Source organism: Pteronotus mesoamericanus, unplaced genomic scaffold, assembly GCF_021234165.1.
Source record: "Pteronotus mesoamericanus isolate MK-2021 breed Mesoamerican mustached bat unplaced genomic scaffold, CSHL_Meso_final contig_202, whole genome shotgun sequence".
Taxonomy (NCBI): Eukaryota; Metazoa; Chordata; class Mammalia; order Chiroptera; family Mormoopidae; genus Pteronotus; species Pteronotus mesoamericanus.
Window position 1 is genome coordinate 52,502 of NW_026555086.1, and position 21,516 is coordinate 74,017.

The 21,516-nt window shown below is 58.2% G+C and overlaps 1 protein-coding gene across 1 annotated transcript; it reads left to right on the forward strand.

Annotated features, from left to right (window-relative positions):
* The first annotated feature begins 16,491 nt into the window (after positions 1-16,491).
* On the forward strand, positions 16,492-18,120 carry LOC129068153 (tigger transposable element-derived protein 1-like). The gene has a single exon (XM_054570267.1). It carries the CDS (start codon positions 16,492-16,494, stop codon positions 18,118-18,120), a length of 1,629 nt encoding a protein of 542 aa, XP_054426242.1.
* The last annotated feature ends 3,396 nt before the right edge of the window (positions 18,121-21,516 follow it).

The window sequence follows — 21,516 nt, forward strand, 5'->3', positions numbered from 1 at the left end:
AGGAAACTGTAGGGAAGCCCCTCATGCCTGCTCCCCCAGACCCCTCCAACCTCCTCCCTTGAAGTAGTAATTGGTAGCAAACCTGGGCACATTGTTTCATCCAATATTTCAGAAATTACCTCTAAAAGGTAAGGCTTTATGGAGCACAGTTAAAATCCCATCTCGGACCAAAACAAATCAACAATGTCTTAACCATCAGAGGGTGTGGACAGGGAGGGAGAAGTTGGGGGCGGGGTTCATTTCCTGAAGGGTCCCCGCTGTTGCCTCTGGGAAGCCTGGGTTCGGGCCTAGCCCAGGGAGCCGGGAAAGACTGAGCCTGCACAGGACCAGCAGGAGGGGCACAGAGTCTGGGGCCAAGGGGCTGGGAAAGGGGGTGCTGCTGCCCCACCCCAGCGACCACCTGCCCCTCTCTGCAGCCATCTTGTTCTTCATGGCATTCACTCAGTCACCTCTCTAATTTATCTGTTTGCCCCTGGGTGTGTGCAGGGGCCAGGCCCTGGGCACCCAAGAGGGAACTTGAAATTTGGGCCAAGCTCTCAGCGCGATTGTGCTGGAAAATAGGTCAGCAACGTAGCACGAGTAACCCTATCAGCCCCACCCACAGCAGCGGTCGGCCCTGGGCGAGGGGCGGACGGCGGCCCCCCCACGCCAGCCTCCCCACGGGGAGCCGTGCGGAGACCCGGGCTGTGGCTGCCCTGGCACCCCGCAAGCCCCCACTGGCCTCTGCCCCGCCCCGGGGGGCCGGCCGGCGTGCTGCACAGCCCAGCTGCCGAGCCTCCCACCCCGTGCGTGCTGCGGGGGTCGCCACCCTGCTGGCCCCCAGGAACAGCAGGAGGTCCGACCTGTGGGGAGTGCGTCCCTTCACCCCCGCCGCATCAGATGGATCAGCCACACCACCCCTTACTAACTGTGGCATGGTGCCTTGGGCTCATTCATTCGGCAAATATTTATGGTGCACCTACTGCGTGCGAGGAACAAGCCCAGGTCCTGGAGCTCACGCTTCTCACACCTACTCTCAGCCTCTGAGCCTGGTGCCTGGCGCACAGTAGGTGCACAGCCAACAGTGCATGTCCTCCTGGCTCTGCCCGTCGACTGCAGCCAGAATCAGTCTTTGCTTCCACTGAGGATTTTAAAAAATTGAGAAGTGTCACTTGTGCTGAAATTCACCCTTTTAAAGTGTACCATCTAGTGCTGTTGGTGTAGACAGCCCCAGACCTGAGGGGTCAACGCGATGACTTTGACTTCGCGGTGGCAGCAAGGTGGCACGCGCTCAGTCGAGCTGTCTGTTGAACGCTGAGTTTCGGCCTTTTCCTGGACTAGTGGCACGAGACTGGGTCTCGTGGTGCTGGGCGGCTGCAGGCGCGGCGAGCGCCCTTGTGAGCAGTTGGAGGCGGGCAGACTGAGCGGCAATGTGCAGTAGGTTAGGTGTGCGCAATGCATTTTTGACTTACAGTATTTCCAACTTACATGTTTATTGGGACAGCACCCTTCCTGTACTCACAGGATGGTGCCGCCGCCACCAGCACCTAAAGGTAGAGTATCTCCATCACCCCAGAGAAGCCCGGGGCCTGCGAGCAGTTACTCCGCGATGCACACGCCCCCCACCGCTGGTGCGCTCTGCAGGTGGTCTCTGTTTAGTTTTCTGCTCTCCATGGATTTGCCTGCTCAGGACATCTGCATAGATGGTGTCGTTCGTTAACATGTGGCCTTCTGTTCTGGCTTCTTGCCTTCACTGAAATGTGTTCAAGGTTCTTCCGTGTTGCTGCATGAGTTGGAGCTCCGCTCTTTGTAGCCGAGTAGCATCTGCTGATGGATGGGCCCTGTTGCTTATCCATCGTCCACTGACGGACGTCTGGGTTTGAGTCCGCTTTTGCCTGTTGTGAGTGATGCTTCTGTGAACGTTCACATGCAAGTGTCTGTGTGGACGTGTGCTTTCCGTTCTTTTGGGCTAAAGGGAAGGAGTGGCCTTGCTGGGCCGTGCGGCGGCTCTGCTTTGCAGAGCTGGGCTGTCTCCCACTGTGGCCGCGCAGCCTTACTGCCAAGATCAAGCCTGCCCCTTCCTGCGGACTCTGCTGTGCCGGGCTCCTGCCTTGGCATTTTGACGCTTAATCTCCTTTTCCATCACATTCTTCTAACCAAAAGATCAGTATCCTTGGTGGCAGAACACACATTCTCTGCATTTTCTTCCCCCAACAGCTTTGACACAGGCCAGGCCACTCTGTGAAAGGGAAACAGCAAAGATGCAAAAACCAGACATACCGTGTTCCATTGACTGCGACACGCAGACGCTTGGCTGTTCTGGGGGCGCTGGAATGTGATAAAACGTGCTGCTTACAGTCAGCGCCACAGGCCGGTGTCTGCAGGGGTGTCCGAGACCCCTGGCTCCCAGCGCCTTTAGATGCACATTGGCGGTCCCACCTTCTTTCCCCACGAGGTGGGGCAGGCGTGTGCTGCTTGGCTGAGGTCCTGCTGGCTCCCTGCCCCACCCCCAACCACAGCGTCTGTGGACTTCATCCTTCCCACCTGCCACTGCGCCCCATAAAGTGTAAGCAGATGTTGCCGCCCGGGGCTCAAACCCTGCAGCTTGTTCACAGCAGCAGCCAACTCTGCATGATGCCCCTCCCCCCGTCTGTGTCCCCTGGCCCTCACCCTGCTCCCCTCAGGAAGGGCTCGGTTCCCACCCCCCTTCAGACCCCACCCCCCAACAGGAGAACAGCACCGCCCGCCCTGGGGAGGGTGGGGCCGTCCGCCTCGCTCAGGCCCGTCAGGCACAGGGCGCTCAGGAAATTTGTTAAGAACGAAAGAACAAACAGACAGATGGGTACTTTCTTGTCTGGACGAGGGACGTCCCCACCCGGTGACAGCGGGACAGGGCGGCAGTGAGCGGAGACCTGGCCGCTGCCCCTCTCAGAGGCCCGCTTCTGCCGGCGGGGCCCTGGGAACACACTCCAGCTTCCCCGCGGGCACAGGGAGGGGCCTGCCTGCCCCCTCGGCCCGCCCCCAGCCCCATGCCAGGACCTGGGGGCAGAGGCCACTTCAAGCTCTGTACCTGGGATGAGCAGGCCACGCTCTCAGGCACGTCACTCAGCGTCCCACCCTCGTAGCTGGTTGTGACTTTAGTTAAGAAACTGAATGCTGGGACAGAGGGCAGAAGGAGCCACTGTCACTGCGGTGTTTACCCCCAATTCCCACTCCCCACGGACGCTCCAGACAGACGGCAGCACCTGCCCTGAGCCCCAGCCCAGTAGCCCACGGCCAGGGGCCCCATGGGTGGAGGGGTCTCAGGACTGCGTCACAGGCCAGCACAGCAGTCACACTGGCACCCCTGTGCCGCTCCCCCCCTTGAGGAGACGACGGGTCCTGAAGGCCCCCAAAGGCTTCCTTGACCCCACTCCCCCAGGTCCGAGCGGGGTCCAGACCCTCTCTCTCGTGCCCTCTGGGCGGGAAGGTGTCCTTGCCAGGCTGGGAGGCCAGGCCAGGGGTGGGTGTAACTCTACCCTCCAAGGATGCTCCGCAGCCACACTCCAAATGCGGCAGAGGTGGAAACCGGATCCCCAAGCCCCCGGCCAGCCCGGGCCCCACGTGATCACAGCGGGGTGCAAGGCTTGTCCAGCCGCCAGCCAGCAGGTCCGCCTTCCCTCAGCCACACCGCAGGGAGGGCACTGCCCGCTCGGACGGTCAGGCTCTGGGTGCCCCGCTCAGCTGGGGACCCTCCGGGCCCACAGGCCCCCATGGCGGCATCCTGGCTGCTGACCACACAGTTGGGGACAACAGGCCCGCCTCTCACAGGCAGCTGCTGGCGCTGGGCGCCCCAGCTGGGCCTCCCTCGTCGCGACGCTCGAGGCAGCTGCTCCCGGGGCTTCGCCCGCGCCCGGCGCCCGGCGCTCAGAGCACCACAGGCCCTGCCGCGGGGCGCCCGGGCTGGGTCACCGGGGTCCCGGGGGACGTGCAGGCAGGGCTCCGAGACGTCCTGCAGGAGGGGCTGGGAGGCGTGGGGACCAGCACTGCTGCGGCCTCTCCCTCCAAGCCCATCTCCACGGGCCACCTGCTGTCACCTCACACACACACACACACACACACGCACGCACGCACACACGCACGCACATTGTTAAAAAAGAAATTACATTTTTCCAGAAATTTCTGAAAAACGCCAGAGAAGCCTTCTCATGAGGTGCGGCATGTGTGAGGGGTCTGCCCCCCCGCCCCCCACTCTGTAACTCACTTTGAGAGTGGGTGGTGCTGAACTCAGACACAACCGAGGCTGTCACAGAGGGCAGACAGGTGACAGGACCGCGCAGACGTCCCCGAGACCCGCGTGGCACATCCACGCTCAGATGCTCGGGGCCGGGGGGTGAGGGCTGCCCATGGGGCTGGAGCAGCCTCCCCACAAAAGCCCCCGCTCCAGCCCGGGGTCTGGGCGGAGGCCACCCAAGCACCTGGGCCTCTGGCCAGCACCTCCAGTCCTCCCCGCCTGTGTCCTGGGGGTGGGCAGTCCCTGCGTGTCCTCCCAGGTAACATTCCGTCCTTTGCAGACATAGTTAAGGAGGTGGAGGTACCACAGGCTGCCCTGGACACCCTGGCCCCTGGGGCAGGGGACGGCCGTCCCCCGCCTGTGGCCGGGGAGGAGGAGGAGGCAGGAATCCCGATACCGGCACCAGGCCTCCTGCAGGTCACAGAAAGGAGGCGTAAGTATGGGGGCTGCTGGGCGTGCTCCGGGGGGCGCTCTGACCCCCCAGGTGTGGGAGGACTGAGCTCTTAAGAGCTTTTACTCGCTGAGCCTCAGCTGTACCATCTGTTAATGGGGGACCCCAGGAGGCATTCAGCCCCAAGGGAAGGGAGCAGAGTTGGGGGCCTGGCTGTTCTGTTGTATTGGGGATGTGCCTGGCTTTACCCAGAGCTGGTTCTTCCCTGGGGCTTATGGGGGGTGTCATGGAAGGACTATGCTAATGACAAGCTCTGTGCCCCCAGAGCCCCTCAGCAGCGTGTCCTCCCTGGAGGTGCACTTTGACCTCCTGGACCTCACCGAGCTGACCGACATGTCTGACCAGGAGCTGGCCGAGGTCTTCGCGGACTCCGACGAGGAGAACCTGGCTGGCGACTCCCCAGCAGGTAGGGCTGGCGCTGGGCTGTAGGGGCAGGTCCTGGGGCCTCAGGCCTCCAAACACTGCTCCCTGCAAACTCCTATCCTTTAAAACCAGCTTATCTCGATTGTGTGTTTAAGAAAGTACAGCCACCACGGCACCATTTTATCCAGCACTTCCCACGCTTCCGTGTGCCTCCTGTGGCTCCCCCTCAGGAACGCCTTCCAAACACCAACAAAAGGCACGGCCCCAGGCCCCCCAGAGGCAGGGTTCCTGTGACTTTGCCCAGGAGTCAGGCTGAGCACGGGGGGCTGCCATTCACCACGCCCCCCCCCCACCCCTCAGGCCACTCCCAGACCCACATGTCCTCCACGCTGGGGGCCGGGCACTCACATTTTCTAAGCACCCAGGGGACCCAGTGTGTGTCCGGACCTCGCACTGGGAGGCACGCACGGGTCCAGCCCCGTAGCGGCAGGAGAGACCCAGGACCCCAGGCCCTGCTGACCCTGCGTGTCCCCGCCAGGCCTGCACCCACTGCCCCGGGCCAGCTGCCTGCGATCCCCGTCCTGGGCGAGGGCGAGGGCCGAGCAGAACCGCGAGAAGCCACCCCTCGGCGACCCTGAGCGGCAGCCGGCGACTGTGGACACGCTCCTCACTGTGCAGAGGCCCCAGGAGGACTAGGCCATCCAGCCCGCGGCCCAGGCAAGGGCGCGAGGCCGTGGCTCTGGGGACACTGCCCACCCCACGCGCCTCCTGGCCGGGGTCTCAGACATCCCGCACAAGCACAGCCCAGTGGCCTTACGTCCAGCTCCTTCCTGGTCCCTGGATCAGGGCTGACAATGCTCGAGGATGAGACGGAAATGGCCTGGGCCTTCTGGAAACTTCTGTCTGCAGGACTGGTGCTCGTCCATCACAAGGTTCCCAAGTGGGTGACGGGGGACCTGGGCAGATGACAGCCGCTCTGCAAAGCCCCTGAGGTCCAGCCACGCGCACGGTGGTGGAGTCAGTCCCGAAGATCGCCACCGAGACTTCAGTCCCGTCCCGCCTTCCTGCCACCTAGCACCGGCATTGGGGCCCCTCCCCAGGCCCTGAGACCCTGCGCGCCCTGGTCCCTGCAAGTCACCGGGCCCACCCCCTCAGCTCGGAGCTCCGGACGATGCGTGCCGACTGCTTCAGACTGTGCCGGGGGGCGGGGGGGGTGGTGTGGACAGTGTCACCTTCTGCCCGGCCCTGCCCACATCGTGGCCCGAGGGGGTCGGGGTCATAGAGGGATGTGGGCACAGCCCCCGGCCCCCAATTTAGGGGTACCAGGCTCAGCTGCTCCGAACGCTGCTTTTTTGTGCTAAGGGACAGAACAGGCTTCTGGTCTGACTACAAGTCCAAGGCTGGTTTTACAATAAACGTGTGAGCTTGCTTTTTGTTCCATGCAAACCCGCCCTGACCTGGTCCCTCCTGAGCCATCTCTGGGGACGTGAATGCGCTCTCCACAGGGGCACTGGGCACGGGGCTCCCTCTGCACAGCGGGAGGCAAGTCCCCCAGGGAAAAGGGACCTGCGTGATGCGCAAGGACACTGCCTGCTCCCTCCACACGTGACCGTGACCGCGGGGGGCTTACCCGGCACCGTCGAGTGTCACTTAGAGCCCAGCCCTCTGCGGGCAGCTCCCCACCCCCCACCCCGCTGCTGCAGGGCTGCGCACAGCCTGCAGGACCGCCTCTGTGGCAGCCGCAGCAGCAGGGGGTGCGCACCAGGGGGCGCTGTTTGCTCTGGCAGAAGCCACCGGGCCTGTGTGGTGACGCAGGCAGGACCGGTTTTCGGGTCACACCTCAGGCACAAATGCCCTGGGTCTCTGGTCATCTGGGGAAGATCCCGCCCCCCCAGAGGCCCTGGAGGCACAGGTGGTCCCTGGCGAGCCTCCCCCAAGCCCAGGGCAGGCTCCAGGCCCAGAGTGGCGGGGAGGACCCCCGCCTATGAGCAGAAGGCCAAGGACGAGGCTGCAATTCCAACCACTTCAATCAGCTGGGAACCAAGGGCCCAGAGAGCAGACCCCAGATGCGAGCCGGGTGGTTCCCGGAGCCCGGAGCCGTCAGCCGGAGATTCTCGACCAGGCGTCCTGTCCGCAGGCTTGGGAGCCGACTCAAGGCTCAGGGGCGTGTGCTGTGGGCCCAAGGGCCGGGCGGGGGCCGGGGTGGGGAGGCAGGTAGGGAAAGAGGGGGGCAGAGCGTGCGACCCTGAAGCGCAGCAGCAGGGACTTCAGGGGGCTGTGCTCCTGGGCTCTGGGTGCCACAGGCGGGCCCTCCTGCGCAGAGGGCAGCACCCCCACCCTGAAAAGAGGACCCTGCAGGACCCCAAGCAACCCAGCTGACAGGGGCCGCGCTACAGGGGGATCCCAAGCAGCAAAAACGCAACAAAGCACATTTTACAAACAACAGAAGCTGAAAGTGCTTGTCCCAAAGTGGAAGTTCTATTTAAAAAAAAAAAAAAAAGTTTTTCCCTTTCTAATTTTAGAGAGAGGGGAAGGGAGGGGCAGAGGGAGGAAAACACCCCTCAACTGCCTCTCATACCTGAACCCGCAGCCCAGGCCTGTGCCCTGGCACGGGATCGAAACGACCTTGCGGTTTGTGGAGCGATGCCCAGACCACTGAGCCATGCCAACCAGGGCTGGAAATTCCGTTTCTGAGGCAAACATATCACACGATCCGGAGTGTTCAAGGCCGCGTCCCAGTCTGGTCTCGGCCCGGCTGTCCCGCGGGCGTGTGGGCGGTGGGTGGACTCCACGCAGCAGGAAAGAAGAGCCGTCCCAGGCGCCCCAGCCGGCCGCCCACCGTGGGGGGGGGGGGGCAGCAGCGCAGCCTCTGTCGTGGCTCCAGCCCCAGCATGTGGGCTCGGCGCCGGAACGGGCGCACGGGGCATTCCCAGGGGACCCCGGGCTCCAGGTCGCTGGGTGGCAGCCCTCCCTCCCCAGGGCCCACCAGGCGAGGCCCCGAGCCCTGCGGCTCAGCCCCACGGCCATCCTCTGGTCCGGCAGCGGCCCGGCGAGGAAGCGGACGAAGCGGGGGCAGCGAGAGGCCTCCAAGCAGCCCAGGCAGCCCCCCTCTCGGCGATTCCCGCCAGAGGGGCTGCGGGGAGCACAGCTTCCTGGAGGAGGAAACCGCGCCCAGAGCACCAGAGACCTGGAACCGGGGCCAGAGCCGCGCCCTCACCTCCACCCCCCACCCCCGCAGGTGGTGTGCGGCCCCTCCATAACCACCCCAGCGCTACTCATAACCCAGCGGTTCCCCTGGTAACCTGCTTACAGTTCCCTAACCGCTGCCTGCTCACCGCGCCTTGAGGATTCTCAACCCAACCAAAGCCTCTCTTTGGGGTGATTAAGGCAGCGGCATGACCTCGCGCCCAAGGCATGTCCCCACCCCATGCTCCCACCACCCACCTCCTCAGGGGTCCCTGAGGGCCCTGCCCTTGGGGCTCACCTGGGAGGACACAAGGCCTGGCCCTGTCGCCTAGGAACGGGGTGCAGGGCAGGTCAGCGAGCCCCGAGCTGAAACGCCCGCCTGCAGTTCCCAGAACCATAGTCGGTTTCTGGGGATCTTGGAAGCTGCTTTCCAAGCAGAGCGCCAAGCTGGCGTCTCCTGCCTGTGGGGCTCCAGGCCCCCTTCCTCCCGCCCCAGGTTCCAGCCCCTCAACCCTCCAGGGAGGGACGTGTCCTCCCCGAGGCCGCCGGTGCCTTCCACAAACCCCTCGCGGGCAGACTTCTGTGAGAAGGGCAGGGCCCCGCAGCTCCACGGTGTCGCCGTCGCCGGCACCTCCCTCTCCGGCAGCCGCCTGCCCACCTGGAGCCCATCGCTGCCTGTGGACGAAGAGAACACAGCTCACAGTTAACAAAGGCGGTCCCGTCATGAAAAGGGCCACTTCTTTTTTCTGACGTTATGGGAGAAGCGGTACAGACCCGCCCTCCTCACACTCTGCCCTGCGGCCCCAGGTCGGATGGGGGAGGCTGTGCCGCCCCAGGCCCCGGGGGAAGCTGAACACCCACACAGAGCCCTGCCGTGGAGCATTGCTGGTGTTTTCAAATTCAGATGGAAACCTCCATGTTTTCGTAAATTAAATTCATTTCTTAGAACAAGCAAGTGGACAAGGCCGGGGCGCAGCAGGACCCGCTTCCTCAGACAGGCCATGGGGTCTGGGCCTCGGATGCCGGACACACACAGACCTTCTGCAGCCGCCTCCACCAGGAAAAGCTGTCCAGCTTTCTCCCTCACTCACCTCCACTGCTCCAGGCCCCACACCCTGCGGTGCCCCAGGTCCTAAAGGAAACAACGTCTGACCTCAGGAAAAAGTCATGCATAGCTTTGCCGAGAGAGCAGACCCGAGGGCAGGAAAATGCTTTCCAATGTTCATTTCCCTACAGGCGCGTCCGGGGAGCTCGGGCTGAAGGCGCGGGAGCAAGGGCCACACCAAGGACTCGGAAACCAGTTTCTTCAGATCCCTAGGAAATCACCAGTGGCTGACGCACACATGCTGGGCCTGACAAGGGACCCTTTCTATGCCCCTGACTGCTCTGCTCTGCACCACTCCCCGTTTCAGGGGAAACGGCTGCTGAGAGGTGGCTCCCAACACGTACAAAAGTCCCCAGGCTTCAGCCCGCTGGCTCCAGGCCTGAGCTTTGCTGGCAAATCCTTCTTGGTAACAAGTCACCTTTCCATTCCAGGACGTGGGGGAAGAAAGGAAGACAGTGACAAGACAGGCTGGCACAGGCGCCCTTCTCAAGAAACCCGGGACCCGGCACCCACTCCAGGCGCCCCCACCCCCACGGCAAATGCAGCACCTGAGTGCGCGGGCCCAGGGTCCAACCGCTCAGGTCACACAAGTCCAGCCCGGACGCCCCGTCTGCAGGGCGCGCGGTGTGTGCGAGGGCGACGGCCCAACTTGGGACCTTCCCGTCGGCGTCTGATGCCCCCACGGCCCCCAGGTCCAAGGTCAGGAGGCGTGAAGGGTCCTGGGAAAATGGACCCATCCAAAAAGAACACTCTCATCTCCCCAAACAACTAAACCAACTACACTTCTGACTAAAATTTCCAAAAGGTACAGCACCGCACACAGAACCGACAACAGGGAAAACAGGAAACCGAGGCGAGCCCTTGCTGGGAGTGCCCGCCAGGTGCTGAGCTGTGCTGGACCGGCACTGCCAGCCTTCCCGGCAAGAATCCCTAAAACCTGCGCACTGTCCAGGTGACAGAGACAAGAAGATGTCCCCCGTTACTCTTGACCAGCCCTTTCAAACACCCCAGCGTGGGTGTCAATGAGATGAGGGCTGGTTGGAAGGGGAACCCAGCCAGCGATTACGGCCTGAGGCTCCCACCCCCGGTGGGCAGAGGGTCTGGAGGTCGAATGAATCTCTGATGGCCACTGACCTCACCACTCGTGCGATACAGAGGCCCAGCGATGGATTCGGAGAGCTTCCCGGTCAGTGGACAAGAACAAATCCATTTGGCAGAGGGTGGCACACCCCCACCCCCAATACTGGGGACCCTCCTGGGCCTCACCCACGTATCTGGTAGCCTGGCTGTTCATCCATTCCCCTTAACGCCTTTTGTCAGAGACCAGCCACCTCGTAGGTGCACTGGTTCCCCGAGTTCTAGGAGCTGCTCTAGCAAACTAGCTGACTCAGCCAGTTGTCAGAAGCAGAGGTGGCAACCTTGTACTTCGCATCTGAAGGTGGGGGGCAGGGGCCGGCTTTCAGGACCGAGCCCTTAGCCTGCGGGGTCTGATGGGAAACCCGCACACACACGTGCGACCAGGAGTGAAGTGCTGAGAGCAGAGGAAACACACAGAAATGCGTTTTTCCATAAGAACCTTAGAAACTAGCCCAACATTAAAAAAAAGAAATCAGCCTTGGCTGGTGTGGCTCAGTGGATGGAGCACCGGCCTGCGAATCAAAAGGTCTCTGGTTCGATTCCTGGACAGGGCACAGGCCTGGGCTGCAGGCTGGGTCCCCGGCTGGGGGCATGCGAGGGGCGACCGATTGATGTATCTTTCACACATCAATGTCTCTCTCCCTTTCTTTCTCCCTCCCTTTCCCGTTTTCTAAAAATAAATAAGGAAACATATCTTAAAAAGAAATCATTCCAGAGCAAGAGAAGGTGGGCAGCCAGATGGTTCTGAGCCGGGGACCGTCCTCCGCCACGCGCCCCACAGCCAGTCAGCAACGGCCACCTTCCAGGGCAGGACCAGCCACGGGGCCGCCACCCCGAGGGTCCCAGAGCAAAGCTATGGAAGCCTGAAGGCCAAGGCGACCGGGAATGGCCCAACTTATTACGGGATAGAATAAGAATTCGCATAAATTTTAAGGGCAAAACATGAGTCTTCACAGAAACACTATATGTATGAGCATGTAAACACTCCAACCTGCTTTTATGGGCTTCTTCCTATTCCTTGCTCATGGACACCTGGGCAGGGGCCATTTCACAGGACAAACATCTGACAACACCGATGTCACCAGTCCCATCGCCACACGACTGCGACGAAAGGACAGGCTCCTCGAGGCTCTGGGTCCAAGCAAGCGGAGGCAGCAGATGAAGGCGGGGCGCCTGGGGTGTGACAGCTCTGTCCGTGAACGCGCAAAGGGAAGAGCACTCAGACCCCACACGCGTGGGTGCACCTGCCTGTCGCCTCCCAGGGAGGCTGACGCACAGGTGAGTGAACACTTGGAAAACGCTCCGATGGGAAACTTCTGAGAGCCCGACTCGCCCAAAGAGAGCAGCCGGCGTTCCCAAGTCCGGGTGTCCTCCGCGCCCCTGGGAGCATCTCTGCAGCCCGCAGGGAGACAATGCCGTGGCCCTGGCACGCGCACGCCGCTGGAGGACCACCCACGCTGCCGGTCAGGCCTGAGGGGGCACGGAAGACCGGGCGTTCTCCCCCGGCCTCTCACCTGGTGCCGTAGGCGTGCACCTCCAAGGCCTGACACGGGGGCAACATGGCGCGCCTTCCACTCTGCACGTGCGAACCCCACTACATGGGGTCTCCAGGGGGCGCAACCCGCTCTGAAGGGCAGGCGTGTGCCGCGCTCACGGCAGGCCGCACCCCGTCGCGGTTCTGCTTTCCACACATGAGGCTGGGTTTGGCTGGGCCCCAGGTGTGTGAAAACAAGGGTTTGTCCCATGCCTCCCAAAAGAGTCACCCAGCACCTTCCTCCTGAAAGTGTCTCCTTCATCGTCTTCACTGAGTATAGAAACTGCGAACATGCAGAAAGGCGCTGTGTGACTCCTAAGTAGGCAGAGCTCAGTAGGAAGCCAGGGAGGCGGGGTGGCACGGGCCAGCACACAGCTGCCCCCGGGCCCCCACACGGAGGGCGAGGAGGAAGCCACGCTGGGTTCCTGGGAACACCGTGCTGCCAGCGGCGGTAGAGGGGCGAGCGGTACCTCTGGGGCGTTTGGGACACAACCACTGGGAAAATGAGTCAGTCTCACAAGCAGAACCAGCTGCTGAAAGCGGCCGCCCCGGAGGCCCTGAAACGCACACGGACAGGGCTGGCTCCGGGCGCAGGCACTTCCTGTGACCAGTACAGGTGCGCAGGGCCAGGGACGACGCCTGAGGTGCGGCCGTGCTGCCTTCACTGAGCTCGTTAAACACCCCATAAAAAATTATTCAGAGAGGAACTAACTTCACCGCAGAAATGCATAAAGAATGTTTATAGCAACAACTATCAGAAAAACTAACCTTTTCTAGACCAAGGCAATTATGGTCATGGGAACTATTGCAACCTCAAAAACAAACACAATTCTATGACTAAAATCACGTGAAACTTAAAAACCAAAGGATACTATGACTTATCTTTGATCAACCAAAGGTTAGTGTTTTTGTCAGGCCATGGAGAGCAAACGCTTTCTAGACCTTGTATTTTCACCAGTTAAGGACAGGACTAAAGATAATTTTGGTTTTTCATTGTTCTAGGTCAAAAACCATTATAGCAAAAACAAGCACAATAAAAAGCCACTACACTGAAAAAAAAACTAAGCACTCAATGACCCAGGATTAATTGTATTTTTTAAAAAAACCCCGCGAAACCACAGATTCCGGCCTCCCCAACGCTTTATTATAATAGAGGAGGAGCTGCAGGTGATACCACCTGGTATTTGTCTTTTGAGGCAGCTATTCCCCAAAGCAAACTCGTTCCCTGATTATTATTCACTTGCTAATAAGCTAAATTACTCAAATATCCCTACCAGAGGCCAGAGTGGATTGAACAGTGTGGTCAGCTACGGAAAGAGGGTCACATCAGGGGAAACCAAACAAGGAGGCTGAGGAGCCGCAGCCCTAACTCCTGCAGCCCGAGGGCACCGCCTGTCACAGTGGCGCCCGACGCGGGACCATATGGAACTACAGGCGCGTCACAAAGGAGACCCAGGCCAAGGGGCAGAGGGCGCGGCCAGGTGCTTCAGGCGCCTCCCCATCCTCCCTCCCTGCCCCCAGGAGGCGGCCGTCGCCCCTGCAGCGGTGGGAAAGCAGGCGCAGAGGCGAGCGCGCACCTGCAGTGAGAAAAGAGGGAGTCTGGCCTCCCGCGTGGCTCCTCAGGGCCCCGCAGTCGGCCGCGCGGCGGCGCCATCGCTCACCAGGCGGCCGCTGGGCACACCGAGCACCCCTCCTCCGACACTCGTGAGAACATCCAACTCCTTTCCTGTAGCTCGGACTCTGCCCTTTCCTGACTGGCTGGGCACCCACGCTGGGTCACGTGCAGCTCGCGGAGTCCCGGGTCCCTCCCCTTGGCCGGGAGGGGCTTTTCCGATCTGTCTCTGCGCGTGCAAAACCGGGGCGCGAGGCGGCGTGCAAGGTCGTGTTTCAGCGGGCACAGTGCCGCTGTCCTTTCTTTCCAGTCATTTCCAGGCAGATCACAAATAAGGGCCCCTGGTCTGCGCCTCAGATTCACGTCACGTGGGTGCGTCCCGGTGGCAGCTGCGGGCGAACTCCCTCAATCCCCCCCCCCAATAACACGGCACTATCCTCCGCGACTCCACTTCCTAGTCTCTGCTCTCGCTCCCTCCCTTCACACCTCCTGGCGCCACCTCGCCTGCCACACCCCTGCTCGCTCTCTGGCGGGGCGGCAGGAAGCTCGTGTGATGGGGGCCTGGTGGGCACAGGCTCCCCTCGCGGAGCGCCGACCACTGGGCACACCTTGACCTGCAGCGCAGCTGCGGCCTCCCCGGCCTCTCCACGCCCCCCTCAACTGACACATCACCGAGGCCGCAGGGCCGAGCAGCCCACGCTGTGGAGCCCTCGCCTGTCCTGTTCCCCTTGATGCCCCCCGGCTGGGAAATTCTCCAAGGATGAGCCACTCGGTCTGGGAAAACACCCGGATGTTGTCCAACTGCCGCCCTTTGTAACCAAAACCGTGGGGCCCCTGGAGGTTCAGCGACTCCTGCCGCACCCGTGCCGCGCCATACCCGTCAAGCGCTGCCTCCTGCCACGACAGCTCGGCGGTGCCGCGCCGCGGGCCACGGGCGCAGGCTCTGCGTCCGTCGGTGCTGCCAGGAGCAACTCCAGCCTGACACACGCCGCCTCCAAAGTGAATAGACACGAGAGGGAGACGCTCACTCCTGAAGACGGCGGGAGACACGCCCCCGCAGTTCTCTTCCTCCTTCACTATCACCTGAGATCAAGACACCTCTCTTGGATCAAAATCCAAGAACTCCATGGTAGTGTATGAGGGGGGAAAACCCCCACATTGTGATCACTGCCTGCTGGGATATATCGATACAAAACACAAACCGAAAACCTTAAAACATGGAGTAGTGTTTCACAGATTCTAACCCAGGGGAAGGGGCACAACACTGGACTATGCAAGTGAAGGTGCCAGCGCTGGGCGGTCCTGAACGGCTCGGCGCCAGCCGCCGCAGACTGGCTCTGGCCTTCGCTGCCTCTTCCGTAAGGCACGGCTACGGCAGCACCGACCTGGAGGACGGGTGTGAGGCTGAAGCGAGAGTCGTGTAAAGCTCAGCGCGGAAGCCCTCGAGCAGCACGAGATGCTATTAACTGGGCTCAACAAATGGTGGCTGAACTAAACACCCGTAACGATTCACAAAACTCTTCCCCGTCCATGGGCACATCCGGTGCGGGCAAAGCACGCGGCATGTGCGCGGGGCCCACAAGGAAACGGGCTTGCGATCGGACGAAGTGCCAGGACGACGCGCGGCGGGGTCGCGTGGGGCGGGGCTCCAACGCACACCGCTCCCTACGGGATCTGTGGGAAGCGGGAAAGGAGGCGGGCGTCTGCTCAGGTAACCGAGGGGGCCGGCAGTGGGAACCGCCGAGGACAGGCGTGGAGCGGACCGCGAGAAGAGGCGTGCGGAGTGCGGAGGACAACGGTTCCGGGCCAGTGGCAGCCGCCTCAGCAGCAGGGCCCTGGCTAAAGCTGCTCCGGCTGCTTCTCCACCTCCCGCCCTACTCTCCCGCGCCGGCCGGCGCACCGGATGGCGTCACCGCGCGTCCCCGCCTCCGGGAACCGGCGGGCAGTCTCTCCGGGGCCCACCTACGGATTGGATCTAAGGGCTCTGACGCCACACCCGGCCATCCTGCCGGGCCCTAAACATCTCCTCAGCACGGCGAGCGGCCCGGCCATCGCCCGGCTGCGGGCCGCCACCAGCCTATGTGCCATTACCAAGCGCACCGGCGGGGCGCGCGCGCGCGCCCAAGCGCAGCGCGGGGCAACCCCGCCCCCCGGGCCTGGGGAGGCTGTACGCATGCGCGACAAGGCCACGGTGCCTGCTCGGGGACCTCTCTTTAGGTGTCTACTGTGTCGCCTGACTGTCTCTTTAAAGATTTAAACATGAGCGCCACCTTGCCTTACTCCTCAGCTGAACACAGAAACCGGCGCACGACTCGGGATATATGCCAAGAGGAGGGCTTTCAGACATTTTGAATCGGGCATCTACAGGGACACACATTTCCGGGGTCCTCCATGGGCAGCGGCTCACAAAGGCTACCACCACCCCTCGCCCCCCGGGGGCCGCTGCGGCAGGTGCCCGAGTTATTCAGTGAACGGGCAGACTGCCGCTATTCTAACCCTCAGAACAAAGGAACTGGTTCGGTGTGTGCTGTGCAGCGATTTTCCCCTTCACGAGTTTCTCTTTGTTCTCTGGATCACAGAAACCCACGCCAGTTTTGATGGGCTTACAGCTGTGCTGTCCAGGAGTTTGGACATTGATGGACCCCAGCGACCCATGCTGCCCGGCTTAGAGTCGAAGATGAACAAGCCTGCTGTTGGGCGAGCCTGTGGTGACCCTTCCGCGTCTCCGGGGAATCCCGCCTGCGTCTCAGTGCAGCCCATTCGCTTTTCCAAGCCCTGCAAGTGAGCAGAGCAACCACAGGCCACCTTGCCCCGGAGACTGCGGTGATTTTATTACATTTTGGAGGCAAAGATGCCCGGGAAAAGGCCCCTAAATGCAACGGCCATCCCGAGTGCCAAAAGGGAACGGAAAGCAATTACCCTCGACATAAAATTAGAAGTGTTACGACGATTTGAAGTGGGTGAAAAGCTCAGCCAGATTGCAAAGGCCTTAAACCTTGCCGTCTCTACGGTGGCAACAATCCGAGATAACAAAGAAAAAATCAAAGCGAGTTCACAAATAGCTACTCCCTCGAGAGCCTCTCGGTTGACTCGCCATCGAAGCGCAGTCATGGAGAGCATGGAACGCCTGCTGCGTGTGTGGCTGGAAGACCAGAACCAGCGGAACATGCCCCTGAGTGTTGCCATGATTCAGGAGAAGGCCAAGAGTTTGTTTGATGACTTGCAGCATGAACAAGGGGAAAGCTCTCAAAAAGAAAAGTTTAGTGCAAGTAAAGGGTGGTTTGTGAGATTCAAGGAGCGCCATTGCTTGCCCCACTTCAAGATGAACAGCACTGCTCCCAGCAGCAAGGACGCATACCCCGAAGTTCTGAAAAGCATCATCGAAGAAGGTGAGTACACCCCCCAGCAAGTTTTTAATGTAGATGAGACAGGGCTTTATTGGAAGAGAATGCCTGAAGGGACGTTTATTGCCATGGAAGAAAAAGCTGAGCCAGGGTTTAAATCATCCAAAGATCGCTTGATGCTGCTTCTTGGCGGCAACGCCGCTGGGGACTTTAAGTTGAAGCCCTTATTAGTGTACCATTCAGAAGACCCCAAGGCTCTGAAGGGGTACTCCAAGCCCAATTTACCTGTGATTTGGCGCTCAAACAAAAAGGCCTGGGCAACCAGGAGCATTTTTCATGAATGGTTCACATACTTTTTTTGTCCTGCTGTGGAAAAATACTGTGCCCAACATAACCTAACCAACAAAGCATTGCTCATCCTAGACAATGCACCATGCCACCCCGTGAATTTGAGTGATCTCTCTGATAACGTAAGAGTGGAATATCTTCATGACAGTACAGCTGACTTGATGCAGCCCATGGGTCAAGGTGTAGCCTCTACCTTCAAAGCTCATTACCTGAAAAGGACTTTTGAGCACATCCTAGAAGCCACAGATGGCGAGGATACAGCTGTGATCAGGGAGTTTTGGAGAAACTACAACATCATGGATGCTGTGGACAACATCGCGGTAGCTTGGGAGGCGCTCAGACCAGCAACAATGAACAGTATGTGGAAGAAAATTTGGCCCCAGTGTGTTCAGTTCCAGAATGTTCCCCAAACAGATAACATTGCACAGCTTCGACAAAACATTGTGACCCTTGCCAGGACTGTGGCTTTTGACACAGTTGTGGAAGCCGACGTGAACCAGCTGCTGCAGTCCCACGAGAACGCACTCTCGAATGAGGAGCTGAGGCAGCTGGAGCAGGGGCCGGCAGGGGAGGAGGAGAGTGAGGAGGCTCCACCTGCCCTGCGCCAGCTGACCACAGGGGAACTCTCGGCAGCCTTCTCGCACTTTGAGGCTGGCTTACAGGTCCTCACCAGTAGCTGCCCCGATGATGAGTGGAAACTGAAAGTTTCACGAGCAATCAGTGATGCAATAAACTGCTATAGGGAGTTGTACAATGAGAAGAAGCGGCGCTTGAAGCAGCTATCCTAGGTTGTCTTCCAGTGTGTGTGACCAAGAGTTAATCCAAGTAAAGCCAGAAGCAACAAGATAACCTCAACGGATGAGGCCCAGCCAAGCTTATCTGCTTCCAGACATTTAACACCCCTGGGAACCCTGCTTCTGGTATTTTGACACTTGAGAGTATCAAATTTGGCCATTAAGGTTTTATTTAAATATGTGCTTTAAAAATATTGCATGCTAAAATACTCAAGAAAAGATTTCTTTAAAAAAAAAAACAAAACAGTAATTGGAAGGGAGACCAGCCCTTCTAGACATTAAAACACACTATTTAGTAATCAGAACTGTGGAATAAATTAGAAAGTCCAGAAATAAATACAGATAGACTTCTTTGAAAACAGGACAGGACAGCTTGTTAACCATTTGTAAAAATATAAAATTAGATCCATACCTTACAGCATACACAAGAATAAACAAACAGATTAGGGTTCTAAATATAAAAATTGAAACCTAACAAGTACTACAAATCACAAGGATGAATGCATCTTTGATTTGGCTAAGGGGGAAGATTTTCTGACTTAAAATCCAGATGAAATTAATTTTTTTAAAAAGGTTAAACAATTTGGCCCCACAAAAATGTAAGTGAAATGAAACCTTTCCATCGGGGGGGGGGGCAGGACTGCAGACAAGGTCAAGGACAATTGACAAGATGGAGTAAAATGTTTCCGACATAGCTCATAGATAATAGGTAACATTCCTGATGTATGAAGAATTCTTAAAGACTGAGAAGGAAAAAACCCAAAACACAATAGAAAAGTAAACAAAACATATATTTCATAAATAAATAAATTAGATCTTGAAACACAAGAAATTGGACCTCACTCATACTTTGAGAAATGTAAATTAAAGCTACACAGATACCATTCTCATTAATCAGACCGACAAACAATATAATGCACATTCTGTTGCTGAGGCTGTGGGGTAACATTGATACATTGCTGGCAGGAATGCACATTGGTACAATCCTGAAGGAGGAGTGTCAGACACTAATTAAAAATGTGTTTGGATTTAGGAATACCACTTTTAGGATTGTGCTCTAAAGGAAAGAAAATAGATGTGCACAGATTATTTGCTGCAGCATTGTCTGTAACTGCGAGAGCGAGGGCACACCCAGAATATTCCCGTGTGCAAGAGCAGGGACTGCAGTGGCAGCTCCACTCGGTGGGACAGAGTACAGATGGAAGTGACGTCAGCAGCAGCAACAGAATGCAGAACTCCAAACCGGTGTAGGCTGGGTTCCAGGGTATACCATTGGTTGGAAAAAGCAACATAAAACAATATAGGATGCTACCTTTTGTGGAAGAAAAAAGGGGAAATACGAATATATCCCTGTATCTTACTCATTTGTGCAAAAAGAAACATGGAAGGAGAAACTGGAATCTGGGAACTGTATCCCATGGGAAGCAGACGGAAAGGATCAAAGGACAGGCAGGAAGACGACACTTGACCGAGTTTACCTTTTATGAAGTTCTGATTTGGGGAACCATGTTAATATATCACAGGAACAATAATAGGGAAATGAAATATATGAGCAACCATATTTCACATTAATTACATACCCACAGTGAAAGGGGAAGAAATACCCAAGTAAATTTTGAACACCACAGTTTGACTGTCTGCCCTCAGGCAACAGACAGAAAGGAACTTTGAACAATTATTAAGCTCTAGAAAGTAAACTTTTTCATAGAAGTGTAGGTTAGTAAGCCCAACAGTACTTTCTGTATATTATAGGATTGAGCAAATAAATACATTAAGGCTAATGGGGCCAGGTTTCTCACTTTCAAGGAATTACAAATATAAAAATGGCAGGGACAATAAATATAGTGGTGGTGGTTTGAAATTGGAAGTATCTGTGAATTCATGGTTTTTAATGTTTATAGTCAAATAGAGAAAGAGATAGGGAGTACAGCTTCCTAGCCCTGTCTGTGGGAAGGACCAAGAAGCAATGACAGCCCAGTAGCAATGTGCACACCCAACAACCACATCTTGTTTACTAAACACCATTTCCCACTAAAAGGTACTAGGGCTCCTTGGAGAAATGTTTGGTTTCAGGGGTGGAACTGGGAAAGGACAGACAAGCCAAAAACATCTTGCTATGCCAGGAAGTAAACGAGTACCTAAAGAACGCCCAGCAGGCAGAGCAAAGTCGGCACCTCCAGGAACAGGCCGGCCGCTGCCGTGAGCACAGCTTCACCTCCGGAATCCCCACTGAAAGTGCAAACCCCAATCCAGTCAGAAAAACCCACACTGAAGGACATTTTTCCAAATAAGTAGCCTGTGCTTTTCCAAAAGGGGGGTGCCATGCACCCTTCCAGATTTAAGAAGGCTCAGAGGCATGGAAGCTGCGTGGCAAAATCCAGATGCAGTTTGTTGTAAATTTTCTTGTGCTGTGTCACGTTAACTTCCTACTGTCTTTTGATAATTGCCCTGGGGCCGTGTAAGAGATGGTCCTTGTTTGGGAGGAATACGTGTGTATATTGAGAGGCAAAGCGGCATCATCTCTGCAACTTACTGTGAGGCGGTTCAAAGACAGTGTGTTTGGAGACACAATAAAGCAAAGGGGGCAAACTGCTAATATTGAGGGCATCCAGGAGACAGGTACCTGGGAACGTTTTTTGCAGTGTCCCTTTAAGTTTGTCAAAATAAAAATGTTAAAATCCTATTTCGCAATGTGAAAGGGGAAGAGAGATCGCACCCTCCCCCTCACCCAAAGCAGAGCTTTAGTTATCTGTGGCGGAGGCGCAGCTCCAGCCAGAGGGGCGGGGTTGCTGGCCGCCTGTCTGAGTGCCACTGGGTAGAGACAGGCGATAGTCACCTAGCCAGGGTTCCCGGGGTTTTCTGCGTCATAACCCCTTTGAGATCCTGGTCAAACCCTTAAATTATCTCCCTGTAGAAAAATGTACACCTACAGAGGTTTGGATGCGATCCGTTGTGGGGACTTGGGGTTTCCTGCAGTCCAGGGGGAACGGGCATGGCCTTGGGCTTCAGCGAGGGCCCTTGTAGCGGCCCAGCATGCTGTAGCCGGCTCCAGACCTGTGACGTCCTTATTGCTACCGTGGTCGAGGCAGTCCTTCCGCCACAAGGACTCTGCAGGTAACAGAGCTCCTGTTTCCTGAGCGTCCGCCAACTGCCCAGGTCTGCACTCAACTGCCTCCCGGGGCCCGGACAGCCCGTGAGCTGCCGTCTGCACCTTCATCCCCTCACAGAAGACGTGTCTGTGACCTCAGGCGTCCGTCTGACCCCCATCTGCCTGTCGTCAAATCCTGCCTTGTCCCCAATTCCACCACACACAGTAAAGTCTGGAGAACACAGATTTAATGAGACAGTGGCTGCAGCCTCGTCCCAGCTGGGGGCCCCCTGCTGCTCGCA

Bases quoted from the DNA above. Each gene is read 5' to 3' on its own strand.
- LOC129068153 (XM_054570267.1), top strand. From the start codon at position 16,492: ATGCCCGGGAAAAGGCCCCTAAATGCAACGGCCATCCCGAGTGCCAAA.